Source organism: Emys orbicularis, chromosome 3 (genome assembly GCF_028017835.1).
Source record: "Emys orbicularis isolate rEmyOrb1 chromosome 3, rEmyOrb1.hap1, whole genome shotgun sequence".
In the NCBI taxonomy this organism is placed as follows: domain Eukaryota; kingdom Metazoa; phylum Chordata; order Testudines; family Emydidae; genus Emys; species Emys orbicularis.
In genome coordinates this window covers 49,541,905-49,566,937 of record NC_088685.1, presented here as the reverse complement: position 1 = coordinate 49,566,937, position 25,033 = coordinate 49,541,905, and the positions used below count along the sequence as shown (strand labels likewise).

The following is a 25,033-nucleotide window of genomic DNA, read 5'->3' as shown; positions in this document are numbered from 1 at the left end:
AAGCTGTAGTGTGATCTGAACACACCGATGATGCTAATGTTGCCATTTGCAAGATCTGGAGAGAGATTGCTTACATGCTCTCCTATGTAAATTCCAAGTTGAACCCCTGGGGATGAAAGATGATCAAACTGTGCATCTTTATATTTCAGAATGAGGATTGTTGATTTTAGAGAGAGCCAAAACTGGAACCTCAAATCCAAAGTAATCTGAATTTTGGATTCAAACACACTGCTGCAGTTTTGGTTCTGGATCAGATACAAAACCACCAGGGGCCTAGTTTCCTATTTTGATTTGAACGCAGCTAAAATCTTATGAAATTAGTTGGTTTCATACAGTTTCCATTACTTTTAAACTGAAATCTCATGCAAACAGCTCACAAGATTATGTTGTCATAAAATATGAATCCTAGCTCTAATTTGATGTTGAACCTGAATCCTCACCTCAACCCAATCCAGATCCAAACATCACTGCTTGTTTCATCAGTAGTCAAAACTTGGGGGGGCATGGATCAGCGTTCACGTCGCACTCCCTGTCAGTACTCGGCCCGGGCAAGCTAATAATCCAGCCAGCGGACCAAATTCGGTGATGAATCCTGGTCATGTGCCACTTGAGGCATGTTGTGCATACACTAAGAAGAAGACTTGCCAATAAAAGACACCAGTATACTAGATTTGTGTGTGATGTCTCCATTTGCTAGCCAATCCACCTACAGAAGATATAAGGAAAGGACCTTTTCTACCTTAACTGCTGCAGGAGATTTCCTTTAGCTAACTAACAGAGCCTTTAATTTTTGGAGCTGAAGGGTTCTGGCACCCCATGTGTGAGATATCTGAGATATCTGTGGTAAATGTCTGTTGTCGTAGAACATGAACTTGTTATGGAAGGATGTTGTGTTTGTTCTGATAAAAATTAAAGGCTTTTCTTTAAAAGTTCTAGTCAAGTGGACTTGCTGGCTCAGAGTAGGTAACCTTTCATATGTAGATCAAGTGTTTGCTTCTGACTTAGTTTGATAGTGACTGAAATTGTCACCATCAGCTGTATGATTAGTGGTTTATATGATTATTCTGATTCCTATCAGACAGCTATTTACATAATTAAAAAGCACCCTCACCACTGAGAACATTAGTTGGCACTCTCAGGAGAGAAACCAAAGATTGACTGACTGGGTTTGTGCTTGAGGCACTTTAGCCTTCAGCTTGTCTAAGGGGCAGCAGGCAGCAGTACAAACTTCCTACATTGTCTCACTCAAGTCTCCAGGGCAATCCGTCCAAGACCTTTTATGAATGCTTAGAGGGAAAAAAATGATGTAGCAATGTTGGTCCCAGGATATTAGACAAGATGAATGAATATATTGAATCAACTTCTGTTGGTGAAAGTGACAAGCTGTTGTGCTTACTCAGAAGAAGAGCTCTGTGTAAACTTGAAAGCTTGTGTTTTTCACCAACAGAAGTTGGTCTTATAAAAGATTGTCTCTCTAGAGAAAAATGGGGACATTTTGGTGGAAAAGAGAAATAAGCAAGTTTACGAGAGATATAATGGGGCCAGGTCTACAATAACATCCTAGGCACCATTATGCCCCTGTGAATAGGACAAATGGGAGCTCAAACTTAAATGCAAACTGAGATTTACTTTATAGCGGACACAGCAAATGGTTGCTGAGGGAAAATAAATGGAAAAAGACCTCAGTAGGGTCCTGATCATTCTCCCATAAAGGACTAAAAATTTTGTCATCAACTTCGGTGTTAATTGTAGCAGTCCCATTATAGGATAAATCCTTCCCCTGGCAATGTCCGTAAACCCTACTGAACTCAGTGGGGGTGCCTGGGGTTGCCTTGAATGGGTCCTTGATTTAATGGAAAGTGTGCAATGTACTTTAATGGGAGTTGAATTGGGCCCCAAGGGCAGAATATGGACTAGAACATATGAGAAAAGCTTGTTTGTGCCTACTGTAGTAGAGAAATTGTTCATGAGTGGCTCATTAGGGTGAGAATATCATTTCTATAATGCTCGTAAGTTCACTGAGAACTATGGTCATCTGCTGAGTAGGTGCTGGTCACATGAGTGAAAGCTGCCTGAAGGCAATTTAGGAACCTGTTTTTCCTTTGATGTCCGGCATTTCAGTAACTTTTTTCATTTTTTTGGACCTATTTCTTCTTGCCCCCATTTCACTCTCCAGTTGTATCCTCATCAAGGGAAATTTCCCTAATGCTTAAACCAAATTTTAAGAAGCAGGTTACTGGCTGCAAGTAATTTTAAGCAATAGAGATACACAACACTATGATTTTTGTGTAAATTATATGAAAATCCAAGGTGCAGGCCTTAATAAAATCGAGACGAGAACCATAATTTCAAGTAAAGTGTTTGTGAGTAACTGTTTAGCTATCTAGCCAGTTATACTAAATTGGAGAAATAGTTTATTAGTAGCAGGCTATGAGTTTAAATCTCAGTTTTGGACTTTTACTAGGAAATGCAGTACAGTCATTTATTATACAAAATACACTTTAAACAAATGATTACATAGGTTGTAATTTGTAATTAGCAATAATGTATAATTACACCATTAACTATGTGCCTTTTGAATATATTGCTTGCTGACTTTAATTTAGATTGCCTTCTGTTAATTTTCAGCTAAACAGAGAAATAAATTGAGCTTTAATTGATAAATTATCCTACAGGTTTTTTTTTTAAAAAGGTAATCTCTATTTATGTAAGCATCTTAAAATATAAACACTTCTCCGAATGAGATCCTAGTTTAATATGTCATGTGATTGAGTGTGTCATATTCAAATTTTCTGATTTGCAGACTCAAAGATTTATATTATAAGCATAAACAAATTTAGGACGTATAGTTAAAGTAAAGCTAAATGATAGAGCTGGGGTTTTCTAGAAGCTGTTTGTAAATGTCAAAATAGGTATGTAGCCAATTTACATATATTACTGTACATTGGGGTCCTGGGGGGGTGAAGCTTTGTCTGGCAGCAGAAGGGTTAAGGACTTTTTTGCTTTGCCCGTTTCAAATTACAATGAGAAGCCTCTTCTTTCCCAGCAGGGTTGTGCTTACATTAGTCTTTAGATCTCTGTTGAAGAGAGCTGTTATATTTGTGCCTGCTAGAGTTGGAAATAACAGTTAAGAAGCTGACTGGGGTTGAATGGATTTACAGAAGTTTTTTCAAGTAAATTCAGGGAAACATATGAATTAGATTAGTACATGCTTTAGAATTAGTTTATACTAAGGTGATTCAAAAGATGTTAAAGTTATCACCAGGCTGCTGGACAAATATAAATTATACTACCAAGGTACAGATCGAGACAAATCTGTGACTCAGGACTTTATCTTGGAAAGAGCGCAAGGTGTGAGAAGATCTCAGAATAACAAGAGAAGATAACTCTGGCAACTACAGTGTATCAGAAGATCAGCTCTTGCTAACACAACCCTGAACTAAAGACCTGGTTATCTAAGGTTTTTAATAGGAATGCCTAGGTCAGCTGACAAAATACTGGTCTTCTGCTCCATAAATGCAGAAAAAACGATAACAACAGTGGAAAATTGGAAGCCTGAATTTCAGCTTTCTTAGAAATAACTGCAACCTGACACATTCCATAATATTTAAACGGCGGGCAGGGGAGAATCACCAAAGATGTTATGTTTAGAGATGACATTGACATGAAGAATAGGTAAATTTTGTTTTTCAGCCACTGGTAAAGCAGACCTCATAGGAGCTCAGAATAAGCAGGAGAAATATTTTTGTTCTTTTTCTTTTCAACAATGAACCTAATGGCACTCAAAGCTTTCCTGGGCTTGCTCTGGAATTGCTGGGTTCTAGTGGGTCATGCACAGGGAGGCTTGGGAGACAATCATGTCCATTCAAGTTTTATTTACAGGAGGCTGCGGAACCATGAAAGAAGGGAGATCCAGAGAGAGATTCTCTCTATCTTGGGTTTACCTCACAGACCCAGACCATTTTCACCTGGAAAGCAGGCTTCTTCTGCACCCCTCTTCATGCTGGACCTGTACAATGCCATGACAAATGAAGAGGATACTGAGGAACTGGAGTATTCACTGAGGGAATCAATGGGAGGAGAGAGCAGAGGGGTAAGAAAAGGATACTCCGCATCTCCAAATGGATACTCACAGAGAATACAATTATCTCGCATGACCCCCCTGACCACACAGAGTCCTCCCTTAGCCAGCCTGCGTGATACCAACTTTCTGAATGATGCTGACATGGTCATGAGCTTTGTCAATTTAGGTATGTCTAAACATTTTTTTCTGCTCTGTTTGACAAACTAGCACCCTGATCCTGTAGTTTGTACAGAGGCAAATCTCCCAATGGGAGATTAGCCTGTATATACAAAACAGGATTGGGCCCTAGAAGTTGTACTACTAATAAAATAGAAGTTGTACTAATGGTAAAGTAGCTACATTGTAGGTGGCCATGGAAAAAGGTTTTTCTCACTGTTTATATAAAGTCAGTTTCTATAACTCCCCTCTCCTGGCTTCTGTTTTCCTTCTTTCATTGATGTAATGAAAGTGCTAGCCTTAGGCCAGCTCCATTTTTTTTAAACTAAAAAAAAAAAAATCAAACACGTATGTGTATTGGTGGGTTATTTCCCCCCTCCGTTTTATGTAAAGCTCAAACATAAATAAACATCAGATGTTAATATTTTAAAGGCTAGAATGTTAAGAGGGCGGGGAATCGAACCGTTTCTAACAAGAGAAGGTTTTTTTTTGTTTATTTTTTTCTGTTGGTAAATGTCAAATTTTTGTTATCTTTTCAGCTGGATGGCTGGATTTTGTGGCATCTGCTGCTGATTTTTTGTTATTTCTATTTTATAACAAGGATTGTATTTTTAGTGTTTTGTCAGGGTGCCTGAAACCTGGGTTAGGTCTTTTGTATGTTTATTTATAACATAAATAATAGTTATAATATTTCATACCAGAAACAAGTCAAAAAGAACAGTTCCAGGACTTTTGAAAGTGTATGTTAATTAAGGTATATGGATGAAACCCAATTATATTTGATCTTGAGTAGCAACATGTTTACCAGTTATGAAGCATTACATAATTCAAACAAAACATCAATTGCACATTTCTTAACTAGAATAGGCAACTTAAATTTCATTAAGAATGTTGCAAACAATTCATTTAATTTACTCACTATTTTTACAATCTCTAAAAGTGAAAAAGGAATATGCTGCAAGCCTGACAGCACTATTTATACAACTTCTAATTTGACTTTAGTAGCAAAAGAGTGTAAATGAAAACCTGAAAGTTTTCTACAAGTGCTGTAAAAGATGTGATAAACTCTCTTGCTTTCCAGAGTAATAGTTATTATGGTAACTTTTTAAATATTGGCCCATGTTCTGAAATACACATTAAAATGTGTGATAAGCTTTTTTGTTTTACAGGTTACTAAAACCTGCAGCAGGATTAAACATGTCTCTAATCACTAACCTTCTTAGCTACCAGAATTTGTAGGAAAATGACACCCTAGAGTTCAGTTGCCATAATAATAAAATTACATCTCACTAATTAGTTGGCAGGTTAGTGTGCTCAATTTTCAAAACTTTGGTTTTTTTTTTTTTACAAAAACAGCAACATATATCTGCAACTCCAAATACAATTAATAAATTAATTTAATTACATTTTTTGTTCCCAGAAGTCAACAAGTTGAACAGAATAAAACTTATTTTTTTAAAAGGTCAGTTCCTTTCCAGGGTTTTTCTAAATATTATACTTCTATATTATCTGCTTATTAGTTTAAAAATTATTGGCAACATGATACAACTCAGAAAAAGTACTCTACGGCATTTGAAGTTAAAATTCCAATATTAAAAAAAAAATAGGAAACTCTATGATCTCCTAAGCAATAGTCAAGTATCCAATCCTACAAAAGTTTACATATGTACTTAACTTAGTACACTGTGGTCACATCCTCAGCTAGTGTAAATTGGTACAGTTCCATTAAAGTCAATTGAGCTACATCCATCTACAGTGTCTGAGGATCTGACCCTTTGAGTAAGCCTGATGATTTTAATAGGACTTCTTACAGGATGAAATATTAAATACGTGCATAAGTCTTTGCAGGATTGGGATCAAGACTGGACTGGCCAGAATCTGCAGTGCTTACACAGGCAAAACTCCCATTCAGGTGAATGCAAATCTTGTCTACGTGTCTTAATATTTCTGCTTCTCATTCTGGCCTGAGGTCCATGTTCCTTTTAAAAAAAATACCTTCAAAATAACATTATATGCTTTGTCTTACATTTTTTTAACTGAAAACTTGGAGTGAGAGTTTTCTAGTGGTTACAGTAATTAGACATGATTAAAATCTCAAGAATACTATATAAATTCCAGGTTTTGTTTGGTATCTATAAGCCATTAAAATGTATTTTAAACCTAAATTAGGCTTAACCCTAAATCAGTTTGAATGCCCTTCCACAGTGTGCATTCTGTGTAATTGTGGTTTATAGCATGCTTCACTATGTAACATTCATAATAAATATTGATGACTAATATAGATTAGCTTTAACATTTTTATTAAATGAGCCCATGTTTTAGCATAACAACGTATGACTAAATAAGTCATTGAAGCAGGTAACCATTTGGTATGATTTAAGATCCCGACAGATGAGAGCAAGCTATGTTAACATATAATGGGGAAAATATGCATTGATAAATTAATGCTAACACTATACAGTAAAATCAATACAAATTGAGGTATTGTTAGTAAAAGAACACAAGTCATTTTAGATTTGAAGCATTGAGCAACATTTATCAAATTAGTAAATCTTTGTAATCCTAGATTGCACTGATAAAATGTATTTAATTAATTATATGCCAGTAGTAATATGGTCAATACTGCTTCCAAAGCAGATTAATCATCCTGGCATTTTAAATTTAAACCATTGTATTGCCAATTTATAATTACTTAAAGCACATATGGTAAAACAACAAATGTGTAAGTATCCTGCTGGAGAAGTCTTATTAGGTATGAGCTACAAAAATAAAATCATCCTTATGGGAAACACAATAAATTACAAAAGAAACTGGGGGAAAATAAAAATCAGTGAAGGACAAATCACTTTCTACTGAAGAACAAAAACAGCACTTACATGCTAATTTCAATAAAAATCTACCTGTCAGAATGGAGTTCTAAACTTCTCACCTTTTAAAATACATTTTAAAAATGCAACCCAGGGAATTGAAGTTATACGAAGTTCCCTCAAGCAACCAGGAGCAAAAAATTAACGTATTTATCTTGTCTAAAATTAAAACTGTAAGCACATGCTGCTTACACCAGTATTATGGCCCCTTCTTTTTCAAACGATATAGACAGGGCAGGGACTACGTATTCTCCTATGTTTTATACAATGCTGAGCATATTGGCAACTCACCATAAATATTGATGATTGTAACAGAAGCGTTAACAGGGTTGGTCCAGAAGACAAAGAATAAAACCTCACCAAAATAAACTACAGAGTTTTTTTAATAATCTGATCATATAACCTACAACTTCAGAGCTTCTTTGTTTTGTTCATGGGTGGTTTTTTCCTGTTACATTTTGACCCAGACTGTTGCAAGTGAGTGACTACAGCTTAGAGTTCTGGCATCTTCTTTTTGGCTGATCTCCAAAATGACATATATGACACCGTATTCACCAGGGAAGAGCTAAATCCTATAATAATTATACAGTCCTTGCTCACTGTGTCCAGTGGGAATTATGTCAAAGGAAGGACTTAGCTGAAAAAAAAAGTGTCAGGGTTTGCCCACCCCAAACCTTAAAAAAAAAAAAAAAAAAAAAAAAAAGATTGAATTAAAGAAAATTTGGGTCGAGTTTGGACCAAAGAAACAGAAAGGATTTTTACAGTTATGTTCAAACATTTCCAGTAAAAGGATTAAGTTTTCCATATGCCATCACAATGAGCACTGCTACCACTGTGCTTAAGGGTTTCTCCACATTTCTATTAATATATCTATATATTTTCTTTTGTTTACAAGTCATCCGTAAAACTTGCTGTAAGCAGATATTTGCCTTTAATAAGCTTTTCCGTTTTCTGTCTTCCTGTATTTGGTTTGAATAGATTTGGCCACTGTAATATTATGGAATACAAAAATAATCAAACCTTTGGTTTTCAATTATTATTTTCTTGTCTAACATTAAAATGGTTTTAATTTTTAAAAATGCAGATGGGATGGTCATTATTATATTTGTCAGCCAGAACTTTGCATGCTATTTTAAAGAAGGAACTGACTGTGATATTTAGCTTTACAAAGCAGCTAATGTCCATAAACAGAAACTACTCTTTCATAAGGAGTTTTTGGGCTAGATTCTGCACATTTAATTAAGTGTCCCCACACTAGACCCTTTGGAGTCAGCTACTGAATCAAAGGTTGAAATTAAAGAGAGTTTGCCTGTTTAAGGCATATTTACGCCCCTCTGTAAAATGTGAATCATGTATGGACTCATTACAGCCTATTGTTTAGTCTATATTACAAATATGATAGAAAACAACTTTTCTGAAGTCATTTTAAGGCTATACTATGTTTTTAGTCCATACTCAAAATACTTACAAATCTATTTATTACTATTTGAGTTATATAAAATAAAACAGGGGCTCCTATCCATATTTAGCCATTGTGTCTGTACAGTAGCTAGTTTCTTAAACCAAAATAATTGACTTGCTATAAACTCCCACGCTAAAGTAACCAATCATTAGTGAAGGATATGGCAAACTAAGCAAGAAAATGTCAAGAGTAGCGGAAACTGAGCTAGTTTTAATATATGAATTCAAAGAGCATCAGAAACTATTAACTTCTGTATTCATTTAGCACTTAGGAATGGCCAAACTTTTTGTATGGTTTAAAAAAAAAAAAGTGGTCAGTTTCTGACCTTGTAGGCTTAATTTTAGCTATGAGTGAATTTCTTTGGATGTAGTACAGTACTTACCTCACAAAAATACAAGTTTCTAATGGAAACATTGAAACATCCTTAATGAAAGTGATGCAAGTGGTGCTCTTATTATCTTGTGTTAAACAGACAGATGCTATTATAGAAATGAATAAAGATTAAATAAAATAGCCCACAGAACGTAACTATTTGTATAATTGGGCAAATACTGCAAAAAACTTCATGACGATGTTGAATGGAAACTACAAAAATCACTGGGGTTTTTTTTGTTTGTTTTCTGTGAATTTTCATACAAGTGAAAGTTTTGCAAGAAACTTTGTAGCAAGTGAGTCTTGCTAATACTATCCAAACAAGAGCCATGCTGGCAACTTGAAATCTCCTTTGATTTCCCTTCACAATAAAATTTTTAGTCATCCAGTTAGCGAACGGAAACAATCTAATGTGATTTAGAAGTCCAATGAAACACCACAAACAATGAGTAACAAGTGAATATGTGAACATATAAAATTAAAGTTCCCAAACAGTTTTGAGTAATGAACAAATGAACAAATTTGTTACAGGAACAAAAAGACAAATTCATTGAATAACTTATTCACTACCAATAACTCACCAATCTCTAATCATTTGTTAGTCAGGGCTAACCAATTTTTACATTATGACAGAGCAGGTTGTTAGGATTTCAAAAGGGAAATATTTGTCCGTCTTTGCATCCTAAAACTATATCGCTTTATCACTTCATATTTATATATTTCCTTGGAAATTTCTCATGTTACATTAATGTTATGAGTTATATAGACATACCTCTAGATAGGTTTGTGTGTTTTGCATGAATATCATCTAACAAAATAATATTTTTATAACTGTCAGTTAATTCTTTGCCAAAGTTAACACTTTACATTCAAGTAAATTGTTGTAGCAACTCAGCCAAAAATATGTCAAGCTCTCCATTAACTGGAGCATAAAACTGTCTGACTTCCCTTGCCGACAGATTTGAAAGAAATTGCAGATAACTGAAGAGAAACTGATTTAGCAGATGTTCAGAAGTGCATGGTGAAGGGATATCTAGAATCTCTCTCTCTCTCTCTCTCTCTCTAAAATTGTACATAAATATATATTTAAAATATTAATATTTTCCCATTGGAAGGATGGTTGACCTGGTTCTGCTGCTTTTTCTTTTATATGTGTTGCTTTTCCAAACTAAATGCAGCTTGGGGAGGGGACATAGGGATTGTGTGTATTGTACAATACATATTTTCCTCAGAAAACATCAATTCCTAGTGACTAGCTACAAAAGAGGAAGAGAGAGGCTGGTGAGGACTCACTCTCTGAGGAGTATCTTCAAGGAGTAACAAGTCTCCAGTGGGGATGTGGAGATGCCTTCTTGACTTTCATGCCCTGGCCCCTTTCCTAACTCCCAGCCTTGCTAGAAATTCTGAGATAACAGGCCAATCTTGGTACAGATGTGGTCTTTTACATTTACTGCTGCTATTATTGCCTTATCTGAATGTGATATTGTGAGTTTTACCATTGCCACCCACCTACTGCCTGAGTAACTGGATATCTGACATGAGCAGCCCCTTTCTAGCCATGACACTTCCTTTGTGCTGCTTTTCTTGGGCCTACAGGCTGAGTTTAGCAGAAAATTGATAATCATTTGAGGTGCAGTCTTGTATTCCCACATAGCTGAGGACGACCAGTTTAAGAAGTGTCAATTGCAGCCTCCTGCTAAAGAAAGGCTCCCCCGGGGCTTCAGGAGAACTCTGGCTGCTACGAGACTTGTGATTATTTCCCACACTCTTTCCATTGTCTCCTCCTTGTCTTCCTCCCTGTCAGCGAAGGTGGGTCACTGAACTTTAATTTTATGGCAGTTTCATTTTGCTGCCGAGACAGTGAATTAGAATAATGCTTTAAGAAAGCATTAAGAAAAATGAATGAGATAAAGATGACAAAGGAGAGAATGAATGGGGGCAGTTCGACAGAGTGACCCCATTGGAATCGCTGATATGGAACGTGATGTATTCCCTTTGGCGACACTTGTATACCTTGTCATTCCAATAAAGTTCTTGAGATTGGAGGTGGTGTTAAAAGAGAGACAGGAGAATGAAAAGTCACAAGATGAAGATGGATGAGATGTAAATGAGAGGGAGTGAGGAGGTGCTCTTTAAGCCATGCAGGTGGAAGTAGGGAATTGAATACTTCATCCTCCAATTCCTCCCTTATAGCAAAGTAACTTCTTCAATGTCCCCAAACCATTCAGTTCCAGATGCAAATCCTTTCATCCTAGCAAAACAAAATAAGCCCCTTCTCCCCCAGTATGTGTGTGTAGGGAGCACAGAGACTGGCTATGGACACTATAGTCATAAATAACATAGTAGCGAGCTTTTAAAAACCACAGGTTAAAGGATGAAGGCTGCCATGACGCATACAGAGAGGCTGAGATCAGAGGATCAGCTAAAAGGGATCAGGAGGAACAATGAATCCTCTTGTTCTGAGTTATATTTATGAGTACTTCATTGCACCTAAAGTTCATATTTTATTGGCTAGGCCATGGGGTTTCCCCATTTGCTCTTCTCTTAAAATAACACCCCTGGCTAAAATTCCCTATAAAACACACAAGTCCTACAGCAGGCAGAACTTGTCAGCCCTGACAACAGCTCATTTAGTTTGCAGGTGGGGTTCATGGGGGCAAGAGTTGGTTTGTATTTTGAATTGTATTTTCAGACTTGATTTCTGTGCAAAAATTACTGTAAAATGAGTACAACGGTATTGGTTTTATGGTCCTGTATTTTGGCCAGAGTATTAGAGAGAGATCCTTCAGTAGTCAAACCAAGCCAGTCGTTTCCAACCATTTTGAGCAATTGTGCCAGTATACTAGACTATGCTTATGGTATTATCCACTCTCTGTCTCCTCCTATTTAATGATGTGTGTTGTACCCACAATGATAAGAGTAGAACTTGGAGCAGCCCATCCTCTTTTGCAGATAGGGGCATGCACAACTGATAGACGGCAATGACACAGTGGGGGCCAGCGCAAAGGCACATTACTAAAGTAATGAGCGGCAGCCTAGAAATCTAGTCAGGAAAACCTGAACTATCAATGCTAGTACATGGTACGCATCCATTGTTGGCAACCAACAAACTAGAAAAAAAATTCCTCCAGTGCTCCCTTGTTGAAGGGATATTGAAGGGATACAATATTGGAGGCTGAATCAGACCTTAGCAGGATGACCAATAGTATTTTCATCCATATAAATACCTAATATTTAGGGCTAAATTCTCTGCTGGTGTACCTGATGTCACCTATAATGTCTAATATTTTACCCATTCATGTTTGCAGAGAATTTGGCCCATGAAGACCCTTTACACATAGTTTTTTTTTTAATGGATTAGATTTCTTCACCACTGTGTTATGTATTTAAACTACAGTAAAAAGAATAAAATTAAATGAATACCTATTGCAAAGTCCCAATGGCCTACTCAGTTCCTGCACATAAAAACATAAGAATGGCCATACTGGGTCAGAGCAATGGACCATCTAGTCCGGTATTTTTTCCTCCAACAGTGGCCAGTGCCAGATGCTTCAGAGGGAATGAACGGAAAAGACAATTATTGAGTGATTCATCCCCTGTTGTCCAGTCCCATCATCTGGCAGTCAGAGGCATAGGAACATCTGGAGCATGGGATTGCATCCCTGGCCATCTTGGCTAATAGACATTGATGGACCTATCCTCCATGAATGTAGCTAATTCTTTTTGAACCCAGTCAGACTTTTGGCCTTCACAACATCCCCTGACAATAAGTTCCACAGGTTGACTGTGCATTGAATGAAGAAGCACTTCTTTTTGTTTGTTTTAAACCTGCTGCTATTAATGTAATTGAGTGACCCCTGGTACTTGTACTATGTGAAAGGGTAAATAACACTTGTTTATTCATTTTCTCCACACCAGTCATGATTTTATAAATCTCTGTCATATCCCCCCTTAGTCCTCAATTTTCCAAGCTGAACAGTCCCAGTCTTTTTAATCTCTCCTCATATGAAAGCTGTTCCATACCCTTAATCTTTTTTGTTGCCCTTCTCTGTACCTTTTCCAGTGCTAATATCTTTTTTTAAAACAGAACTGCATGCAGTATTTAAGGTGTGGGCATAGTATGTAATGGTTTTATGATATTTACTGTCTTGATAATGATAATGGCTCTTAACCATTTTTTTATTTGTGAAGGAAACGGTCTTTAATCTGTGAAGTTTTAAAAGGATGGGTGTGCATATATATAGCCATCCATATCTTCTTTCTTTCTTTCTTTCTTTCTTTCTTTCTTTCTTTCTTTCTTTCTTTCTTTCTTTCTTATCTATATATAGTACAGTATGGCTGTAACATGTAGGAGCCCTAGTCATGGACCAGGAGCCCATTCTGCTAGGTGCTATACAAACACAGAACAAAAATGTATGTATTCAGTTGTAAAATACTCTTTCTTAAAATTATTTTATATACAATTAGATATATAGAAATATTTGTGTGTGTGTGTGTGTGTGTGTGTGTGTGTGTGTGTGTGTGTGTGTGTGTGTGTCAAAAACACATCTGTTAGTCTTCCTGATGTGGACAGAATGGCTAATTAGTAATTTACTAATAGTATAATTTGCCTGGGGAGAAGGTTGAGCTGACTTTTTTATGTCGTGGTGATATTAATTTCTGTGCTAATAATTTGATAAGGGAAGTCAAGGGACACAATGAGAAATCTTTGGCCTGCAGGTTAAGGACAATAAGAAAGAGTTTTAAAAATGTATTAGGAATAAAAAGAATACTGACAGGGTATTGGTCCATTACTAGATGGAAAATGGTAGAATTATCAATAATAATGCAGAAGAGGCAGAGGTAATTCAGTACATATTTCTGTTCTATATTTGGGGAAAAAACAAATGATGCAGTCTCATCATATGGTGGTAACACTCTTTCCATTCCACTAGTTTCTCTGGAGGATGTTAAACAGAAGCTTACAAAAGTTAGACATTTTTAAATCAGCAGTTCCGGATAATTTGCATACAAGAGTTTTAAAAGAACTAGCTGAGGAGCTAGCTGGACCATTAATATTGATTTTCAATAAATCTTGGAGAACTATGGAAGTTCCAGAAGACTGGAACAAAGCTAATGTGTCAAATTTTTTAAAAAAAGGATAAAAGGTATGCTCTGGTAATTATAGTCCTGTCAGGCTGACATTGATCCTGGGCAAGAAAATGGAGCAGCTGATACAGGATTTGATTAATAATGAAATAAAGGAAGGTAATGTAATAAATGCAATCAACATGAGTTTATGGAAAATTGTTTGACCCTAACTTGATATATTTTTTTTTATGAGATTACAGGTTTGATTGATAAAGGTAATAGTGTTCATGTAATATACTTTGCCTTCTGTAAGGCATTTGATTTGGTGCCACATGACACTTTGATTAAAAAAAACCAAATTATATAAAATTAACTAGTCATACATTAAATGGATTAAAAACTGGCTTACTCATTGGTCTGAAAAGCTAACTGTAAACAGGAAATTGTCATTGAGGGGGTCTGTTTCCAGTCGGGTCCTGCAGGGATGGTTCTTGTCCCTACGCTATTTGCCATCTTTATCAATGACCTGGAAGAAAACAAAATCATCACTGACACAAAAATTGGTGGAGTGGTAAATAATGATTCAGAGCAATCTGAGTCACTTGGTAAACTGGGTGTAAGCAAACAGTATGCATTTTAATATGGCTAAATGTAAATGTATACATCTAGAAACAAAAAATATAGGTCATACTTACAGGATGAGGGACTTTGTCCTGCAAAACACCGACTCTGAAAAAGATTTGGCGGTTATGGTGGATAATCAGCTGAACATGACCTCCCAGTATGACTTTCTGGCCAAAAGAGCTAATGCAATCCTAGGATGCATAAACATGGGAATCTTGAATAGGAGGAGAGAGATTATTTTACCTCTGTGTTTGGCACTGGTGTGAACACTGCTGGAATACTGTGTCCAGTTCTGGTGCCCACAATTCAAGAAGGATTTTGATAAATTGGACAGGGTTCAGAGAAAAGTCCTGAGAATGATTAAAGGATTAGAAAACATGCCTTATAGTGATAGATTGATCTCCTTGTGTCTATTTAGCTTAACAAAGAGAAGGTTAAGGGATGTCTTGATTACAGTGTATAAGAACCTCGATGGGCAAAAATATTTAATGGGCTCATCCGTCTAGTAGAGAAAGGTATAACACAAACCAATGGCTGAACGTTGACGCTAAACAAATTCAGACTGGAAGTAAGGTGTAATTTTTTAACAGTGAGAGTAATTTATTGTTGGAACAATTTACTAATGGTTGTGGTGGATTCTCCATCACTGACAATTTTTAAATCAAGACTGGATATTTTTCTAAAAATTTTGGGGAAGTTCTATGGTGTGTGCTATATAGGAGGTCAGATTCAATGATCACAGTAGTCCCTTCTTGCCTTAGCATCTATGAATAAAACCAAACCACAGGAAGGGAGGTAGTGGTGACTCTACACAGGACTTTGCTTTAGATCAGGTAGAGAATGGCACCTGGTCACACATCATGTAAGGTGCCACAGGATTCTTTGAACCCACTCTGCAAAAGAGGTATGGAAGGGGGAAAATGGTAGAGATCCTGAGGGTGGATGATGGAACAGCAAGGCCAGCATGCAGCCCACCAACAGCAAATGGTTTTGCTGTGATTTATGATAGAAAATAGCAGGCTCAGGCAATGGCCCTATAGTAAGATAGTTTTGGAGCAGCTTCTCCAGAGGTTCTTTAACCCAGGGCATCTCCCAGGTTGCCAGTGAGTATTAGTCCTTCTCTGTCCTAGATGAAATAGATTGCCATTCTGAGGTCTAATCGGTCACCCTCAAGTGAGTGGTACTTGCTGTGTGGAACGTGGAAAGCTATATGGAGGCTGAGCAGCTGGAGAGTCTACCACAGCCACGGTTGCAGCCCAGACCTAAAGGACAGTCCATGGGGTGTCCAAGGAACAGTCAGGGAGAAAACCAAAGAGATTGTTTCTAAACGAAGATGCCCTGCCTCGGTTTCTCCATCTGTAAAATAAAGATGCTTGTATGGAGCTTACATGCCTTGTGAGCTCTAATACCCTAGGACAAACCTTGCCTTCTCTCCATAAGCACAGAGGGCCAAAGATGTTTCAGAATTGGTCTAAGACTGGTTTCACCCAGTGGTGGAGGCAGAATTTGGGGGACCAACAAGAGGTCTGAGCCCCTGTTTGTCCAGTAGTGGTGGATCTGCAACCACATAAATCCCGTGGCTTCTGTCCCCCACACACCCTATTTTTACTTTGGCTGTGAACTTTGTATAGGATTTAGCTCTTAAGAGCTTTGTAGCCCCTTGCGCTTATACTGTGCATTCTTCCTGGGGATTTCAGAGTGTTATTGTTCTAAAAGGAGATGTCAGTGGATTGGTGTGAATCATAATCTTCAAGACATATTTATTAAGACAGTCAGTCATGTAGATGAAACAAAGAATTATTAAGACTAAAGCAGTAAAACTCAGATTTAAGTTCCGGGGAAGCTGCCTAACTCACTCAGGTATTGTGAGACTTGCCTAGTTATTGACTGTAAGTATAAAATTGTGCAAACTTACTATGAAATGTCTCTACATAATAAAGATAAAACACAGAAAGCACATAAGTCTCTCTAGTTTAATACACTGGGATTATTATTTTTCCTTTTTAAAAAAGTCCTTAAATTATACTATTTTCCCCCTCATCAGTACTGTGCAGCCTGACCTTTCCAGGCTGTGTGTTTGGACCAGGGTTTATCAGATGACCATTTGACCCCTTTGTTAATTGCGTTTAATTGCATCCTGTTGTAACATTTTGAAATAAGGATGAGAGAGTTCATGGATCTGCTCCCAGGAGTTGAGGACTAATAACAGCATTTGAGCCTGGTGCTGTGAGAATCTGAGTAACCTCCAATTTAGTTCAGTGGGAGTTGAGGGTTGCTTAGTAGCTTGCAAGATAAATCCTTTAAACTCCTATATTTCACAAGCAGGGTCCCAGTTACTTGTAAGAAGAGCAGGATCAGGCAGTGCTGATAAGGACCTGGAGCTTTCCCAAAGGCCTCAATGCTGCATTGAGGAGCATAGGTCCCTGGTATCAGCAGCAATGAGTGGAGTTTGAAGAAGATAACCTGGGATCTGTGCCTCTGCTCCCATGAGAGAGCTTATTCTGTCTTTCCAGAATTTCCCCCTTTCACTTCTCTAATGCTGCCATCTCTCCTGAGCTGATTGTGAGTCTCATGATGTTTGGTGGTCTTCTTGGAGTCCTGACACTTATGTGAGAATCTCAGCTTTCGTGGTTTTTTGTTTTAATGAAGTTTCTAGTCCTATGGTTGCAAAGAAATATGTGACCCTTAAATGTTCAAAAAGCACAAGGCAAGTAAAAAGAACCCAAACTTTATTTTTTTTAAATGCACGATTTTTAAGCCAGTCCCATGATTTGTGTGTCTGTCTAATGAATTTGGAACATTAGGGTTGAAGATACTGCTTCTCCGCCCTCTGGGGGACTGATTTCCATGTGCCTTTTCACTGTGTAGCAAAGATGGGAGAGGCTCCCAAGGAATAGCATTGCTATTGTTTTGTTGTTCAGATCTCATAAGGAAGTTCTCAGAGTGCTTCATGTCTGAAAATAGACGAAGAAAAGAAGCAATAAAATGAAAAACAAGATCCTCAGCTGGTGTAAAATAATTCACTTCTATTAACTTCAATTGAGCAATGCTGATTAACACCAGCTGCCCTAAAGATTTTAAGAAGTATGAAAGAATAAACAGAGATAATTAACCTCCTAAGTGTTTTGTGAAGAACTAACTCTGGTTGTGGAGTATTGTAGAAGAAGTTCAGTTACACTGTGTTTGCCATGTATTAGTTGGAATTTACAAATTGTTTGACTCTGGATTGTAAGAACCTAGATGGATCTGGCACCTACTCATGAACCTGGCTCTGAAAAGAAAAGTGCTCTTGAAAGATCTTGAAATAAATACTAAGTTTTAGAGGTAGCACAGGCAAAATCTGCAGGTTAGGTTCCTATGTTCGAATTTACTTATGGAAGATGCTATCCTTCTTTCAAGTTGCTTAGTCATGATCCTGTTTGGTTTAAAAAAACAACCCCAACAAGCTGAATATTGCAGTAGTCTAATCAAAAGGAGATAAAGACATGAATGAGCTTCACGGTATCAGCCAAAAATAAATATAATTGAAATAATAGAACATGATGTGATGACTTAAAGGAAATGCTGCCTGTATTCTGGTGAACTTTGTGACGGATGTTTATTGTAAAACAAGATAGTAACGTTTATCAGCACAATTCAGTTTTAGGTGGCACATCAGAATATAGCCATTTCCTCTTTTTAATGCCTACAGTGAGCCACTTCAGATATTTCCTACCATAGCTCATTATGTGTGCTTATGTTCCCTTATAACCAGCAGTCTTCCAGCAATACATTTTCGATTCCCCTTTTACATTCTGGAATCGTGTTTAGTGAGGCTCTATAGCATACACTATCATGTGGGTAGAGACTACTTTTTCTTATTTTATCATAGAAAATCCAGAGTGTAGCCCATGGTACAGAGTGAACAGACGATAGGGATTTTGTGTTGTTTTTTTATGTTACAATTAAGGCACTGACTTAAATATATGAGAATAATATTTCCCTCCCCCCTCCAACTTAAATTCTGAAACTAAAGACCAGATTTTTCAAATGGATATATACCAAAGGGCATGCCCACTTTTGCAGGCTTGATACAGATGTGCAGATTCCCTAAAGTGCACATACAATGAGGAGTTGTGCACCTATGCTAGACCAGACTAATGTGCAAGCATCGGATGATTTGAATACTAGACTCTATAGTACAATTTCCTAAAAGGGAATTTCAAGCTCTATGTGTTTACATCACTACTTGCTGCAGGATGTGAAAGAAGCCTGCTTTGTTAACATGGCATGAACATCCCTTTGGACTAGTGGGATATATTATGGCCAGCTCCAACCAAATTGTTCCAGCTTGCCTTCTGGAGAGGAACTTGTATTATCAAGAACAGGGAAGCAAGGTAGCCCCAAAAGGTAGGGTGCAATCATGGGCTGGGCAACAGGTGGTTCCAAATTACATTTAATAGAAAAATAGGCCTATCATCAGAGATTAGGCCAGTAGTCATTTTTAGTCCTAGGAGAAACAAGAGCATAGTATAAACAGCAGCCAAGAAAAAGGTAGATCCTGCACTGTATTGTAAATGTCAAATTTTCCTCATTGTCCTGGCTCTAAAAACATATCATTTGAAATAAAAATACGAAGTACCACGTTAGTGCTCAATTTACCAAACACAAGTATCCGTCTCTTAAGTTTAAGCTCAGCTAACAGCCAAGCAGCTGGAGTTGTAGCACATAAAATACATCTTGAGATTGTATTAATTATTCCAGAGATTAATTATATTGATGTATGACTCTACAATCAACATGACTGTTCTGATTGTCTCGCGCCCCTAGTAATCCAAACAATCAACAGCTACATGCTAGGTTAGGGGTAGGCATCCATTGTGGTGCTGCCCATGGATAAACTTCGCATGAGTTCTTCGCAGGCAGACAAACTGGCATCAGCCGGATGCTCCTACTACCACAGGCAGGGAAGAAAATTGGGGGGCTTTCAACATGCTGCTGGACTTGCAGCACCTGGAGCACTTTGGTAGTGGGGAGCATGATGGATCCAGAGTCATGTAACCTTCCCCAAATCCAATGCATCTCTTTTTAACCTGTTGATAAATGTAAGGTACTGTACATTGGGAAAGAATTGTTCAGTGTTAATGCAGATTGGTGAGTTCTGAATTCATTTTAATTATTCAGGAAAGAGTTCTGGGTTTCATGGTGGACAGTTCAGCAAAGGTGCCCAATGTAAGAAATGTTAGGGTGCATAAGAAATGTTTTCATTGTTCCCATCGTATCGTTTGGCCAGGAATAAATCATGATCCAAACACACACTGAAGCAAATTCTTCAGCTCTGATTACTATGACGAGCATGTCCAGTATAAGGATGTTATCAGTAAGGATGAATGTCCTTTTTCACTTTGCAGATTTTTGGAATGCTTTAACTAAACTACTTCCTTGTAGTTTTACAATAATCAATAAAATGACACTGTTGCATACATTGCAGAACTGGAACATGGAAGACATAAAATATATAGGGTGGTTTAAATCCACTGGTGTAAATCCGTGTAGCTTCACTGATTTCAGTGGAGGTACACATACTTAGGTCAGGATCTGGCCCAAAATATGTTAAATTATATTGTTTTTGCAAACATCAGTGTATTTACAATGTCTCACTAAGAAAATATTTGATGTGTCAAAGTAATTCTAAAGTGATCATCTATAATATGCTTTTTTCTGTTTTCTCTAAATTGTATGTTCTGGATATTTTCAATTTCATTTATTTATTTATTCATTCATTTATGATCATTGTTACAGCTGGCTTGATTTTGTTTAATGTTTAGTCAAAGTTAAAATGCAGCATTCTAAAATGAAATAGTTGGAAGTTCATCATTCAGCACTGTTATTAGTAGTCGTAGCATATAGTTGCCTATTCAGTCAATGAGTATTTGAAGGGTTAAACTTTAATTCCTGGTTTTCTTAACCAGAAATTGTTTCCCTGCTTTATTTCTTATTTCATGTAAAATGTGATTCACTGATAATTCTAGATTGAATTGGTAGTGTGGGTAATGTTAAAACACCAGTAACCCATTAAAAGTAGGTAAATTTAAAGAGCAATACTAAACTGATTCATACCTTAGTAGGGCAAGTTGACCCTGAAGTAAGAAGGTAGAGCTCACATGGAAGACTCTCAGCTGAATTCAGCAGTGGTCAAATAACTTGCCGTGATTCAGTGAAAGGGGGTATATAGTAAGAGAAGTAACTAACAGGAGGCGAGAAGATAAAATGTGCTTCAGCTTATACACTCCTGACAGTTGCCTTATGGTCCTACATTCTCCTTCAGCCTTCTCACAAGTTACACTCCATCTTCAAATTCTTTGAATGCTAAATCAGTTATAACGTACACCCATTTTCGGACCAACTTCTGACTAACTTTTCCCCGATGTATAAATTGAGTTACTGTTCAAACTTTGCTGAATCAAAAAGCAAGCGACTTGGATGAGATTGCACTAGGTGTAAGTTAGGGCAGAATTTGGTGCTGAAAGTTTCAAGAATGAGGAAAAAGAAATGTGTGTGTATTCCTTCGATTCCTGCATGTACTGTATACTCAGCTCAGGAATCTGGATTTGAAATATAACCTGACACGTTCAATAGCAATAAAAGTTTCAGAGCTTTCATTGTATACAGCTAGTTCTCAAGCAGTTTTTTTCCCCCTGTGGTTCACTAATCTGCAGGCTGCGTTGGCCTGACATCCTGACCTTTAGGTTTGGAAAGAAACCTGGCTATAATTGTTACCTTTCATTGCAACCATTTGGTATGGGAGAAAACTAGAACTAAATATTAGGAAAAATAATAGATTATTGACAGACCATATCAATATATACTTGATTTTTCTTAACTATAGCCATCCGAATAGTTGACTTAACTGAAAAAGCAGAGAAAATAAATATCCTTGCTCACATGGTGTCGGATGAATTATCTTAGATGCCTTCATTAATAAAGGGCTGTATAGTAAAAACTAGTGTCCTAACAGGACATGAAATAAATGTGGAAAATTTGATTTCCTGATTGAAATGGGAGCTCTAATATATTCTGATCTAGACCTACATGATACTTTATTCATTTCTGAAAGACTTATTTTCCTTAGTGAAATGGTAATGCCAATCCAGTATCTAATGGGCATACTATTTTGAGTGAGGTTATCGCTGTCTAGCATGCTTATGTAATAAATGTTGTCATATCATTTAAAGTAATAGAATGAAATAAAGGGTCCTTATTTGTTTTTCACAAGAAAAACTATTTGATCCAGCTTCTTCCCTCAGTTGTGTCACTTTATGGCACATCAGCAGCATAGAGCAGTTCTGAAACTGTCTCAGCTGCCTATGGGAGGATTAATTACCCCAGCAAAGCTAGAACTGCCGTTGGTGGCATAGAACCACAGTGACAGATCCCGTGCTAGTCCTACCTCCACCAACTATAAGTGACATGGCTGGGGGAAAGAGAGCATATAGCCTCAAACTGCTCTGATTTATGCCAGGGGACTGGACTGATACACAGCTGGCCTAGAATTAGTGAAGTGCGGAGATAGTTGTGCTGTGTGTTACAGCTAAACATCAGGGCTACAGGATTCAGTGGAAGTTTTGTCTCCAAAGGTTCAAGCCTTAAATACAATGGAAACAAGAAATAGTGGAAATTACTTTCAGTTCTTTCTCATTTCTGTGGTGGTGGTGGTGGTGATGATGATGATAGTAATTAATAATACTTAGCTTTTCACAATGCTTTTCACTTCCCAAACCCTGTTCCAGTAGAAACTAGACTCCATATTTTTTTGCTGTTACTTATCCATACTGTTGCACTGGCAAGGTTCAAACTAGCATAGGGAAGATGAAGCACTGTTTTTCCACTTACAATATCAATAACTGAAAACCTTCCAGAATTTAATAATTTTTGGGTCAGCTGTAGTGTAATACTTGTTTTGACTTGTAAAGCAAGTGCATGTGACTTGGAAGGCATAAATGCAATGAGTACCATATGTTTACAAATTAGCTTTTCACCAAAACAGTTAATGAAGTGAGACTGGTTATTTCTTCAAAATGTATATTTACTTCAGGGATATTTTAGCCTATATAAAGTGAATGGAAGATGCTGCTGGTAGAACATACTGATAGCTTACTTGTGATAAGATCCAGTTATGTCTCTTTGCACTGATGCACGTTGGAGTCTGTGCAGGAGAGAGGCACTGGTAGACACTGTGATGTTGTCCCTTGGAGCTCTTGGAAGTTTTGTAGAGAGAGGGAACTTTGGGGAAGGCAAGTCTGGGAGAATATTCTGATGACTTTAACTGCTCAAGCTTTGCGTCTTAAAGGAATTAAAAGGAGGAGGAAATAGATTTTACTACAAACCCTTCTACACTTCACTTTTTCTCACACACCATTTTCTTTTTCTCCTGGTTGCAGAATTGGTGTCTGCCATTTATTAAAGTTGATTATGTCACATGGATGTTTTGAGAGGAATGTCACAAAGACCCAGCTAACCAATAGCTAGGACTTTTGCAAATTCATATTTGGCTAACCCATAAAAACCCTTTTGTTCTCAAAAGTAAAAAACCCTGTGGTGTTACAGCAGTTCTTGGCAAAGATTTAAGAGCAAAGTGCTTGGGAGAGATCCTTTAATACTAAGAATTCATGACTTTTACAAGATACTGAATACTGCAGTAAATTATTTACAAAAATTTTCTATGAATGATAAATAATTAAAACTAATCTATCCTTGTAAGAGGTGAACAAAGTGCAGTTTTGTTGCAGTACGCTTGATTGATTTAACCATAGTAGTTCCCTTCCTCCCTAAGGTTCTGATCCAGTCTACTGCAGTGAATTAAAGTCTTTCCATAAACTCCACCACTGCTTTGGATCAGGCTCTAATTCATATATTTCAATAATTCTGAGTAATTACAAAAGAGATATTATCAAATGACTGGACTCAATAAACATTAGTCAGCTATTTTTTTTTAATTGAAACTGGAATGACCTGCACAGCATTTTGTCAAACAGTTCGTAGAAAGTACCTTTTAGTTCAGTTAAGGACAACTGGGCAAATTCTGCTCAGCTGAGCTGGTAAACAAATAACCTCCTTGGATTCAGTGCAATGACTCTGGACTTACATAAATTAGGGTAACTTGCAGCAGAATTTGACCCATCAAATTTCATGTTTTGTAATTTAATAAAAAAGACTATTATATATAAAATCTATTTATATTACCCTTTCAAAACCACATCTGGAGATCTGTAATTAGCTTAAATAAAACCAGGGCGGTAATAACAAATACAGCATCATTTAAATATCTATATAGATAGATAGATTAGATAGATAGTACTTCAATAAAACTACTCTTCAAGGACCAAAAGTGCTGCAATGAAAATTTAACTTACTGCAGACTTACACTCTTTGCTCAAGTAAAATTCTCATTGATTTCGGTAGTGGTTTTATCTGAGTAGGGAGTGCAGAATTTGGCTACTAGTGTTCTGTCAAACAGAGTAAAGCTTATAGTATTTAAACTGTTACTGTTATGCTGTTGTTTAAGTTCTCAGTTAAAATATGTTTTTATCACTTTAACAACTAAAGTATTTTTCACTGCAGCTCAATTTTAAGATTCTGTTCAACCAAAAAAAATTCCTGAATCTTCTAGAAGACTGTGGGCCTTATCCAAAGGCCACTGAGATTAGTGAAAAGACTTTGGATTGGGTCCTTCATTTTTAGGGCTTCCAGAGTACAGCAGAGAAACATATATTTTTTTGAATTAAGCCTATTTCTGGCTTGTAAAATTTAGACTCCTTGCTTTCCACACTGTGCAAGCCTGCACAAAGATACACAGCTTGGTATTACAGTTTGTAGGTGTTAGCTTGGTCTCCTCATGTGCTTGAAGTGTAGAACATGAATGGTGATCTGAATATGGCTCTTAATTTTTCTTCAATGCATTAAATTAAAATATTTGCATATGGGAAAACAATGGTTTTATCTTTCACCCTGCTGTAGATCAGACCTCTTGTTATTTTGTTGTATATAATGTTATATAAAGTGTAGCCAAAGGAAGTAAGAATAGATTTCTAGTCATTTGAATTTTTGGAGAGAAGAGTAAGACTGCTGTAAATAGCTGTTTGATGTCTGTCTTTTCACAGTAGCACAATAGCTAATTCCTGGGGCCTCTGACCTTTTAGTGTCCTGTAACAGAGTATTTGCATTAATCTGTTGCTTATCTGTCACCTACCACATTTGATATTTCCAGCCTCTGCTTTCAATTATCAGTCATTAGAGGCAGGACTGGGTAACTTCAGGAGAAAACTCCTGGAACCTTTGGCCTGTTTTGTCAGATAACCACAAGTATTTACTGTAGATAAACTATCATTTCATTGTATTCAAGATGTAAACGAATGTAGT

General features: G+C 37.0%; 1 protein-coding gene across 1 annotated transcript in view; it reads left to right on the top strand.

The window, feature by feature from the left end:
- Positions 1-3,766: 3,766 nt before the first annotated feature.
- Positions 3,767-25,033, top strand: part of BMP5 (bone morphogenetic protein 5) — a 76,413-nt gene continuing 55,146 nt past the window's right edge. Inside the window, exon 1 of the mRNA XM_065401010.1 lies at positions 3,767-4,250. Coding sequence (XP_065257082.1) covers positions 3,767-4,250 — 484 coding nt within the window. The remainder of the gene's footprint in view (positions 4,251-25,033) is intronic.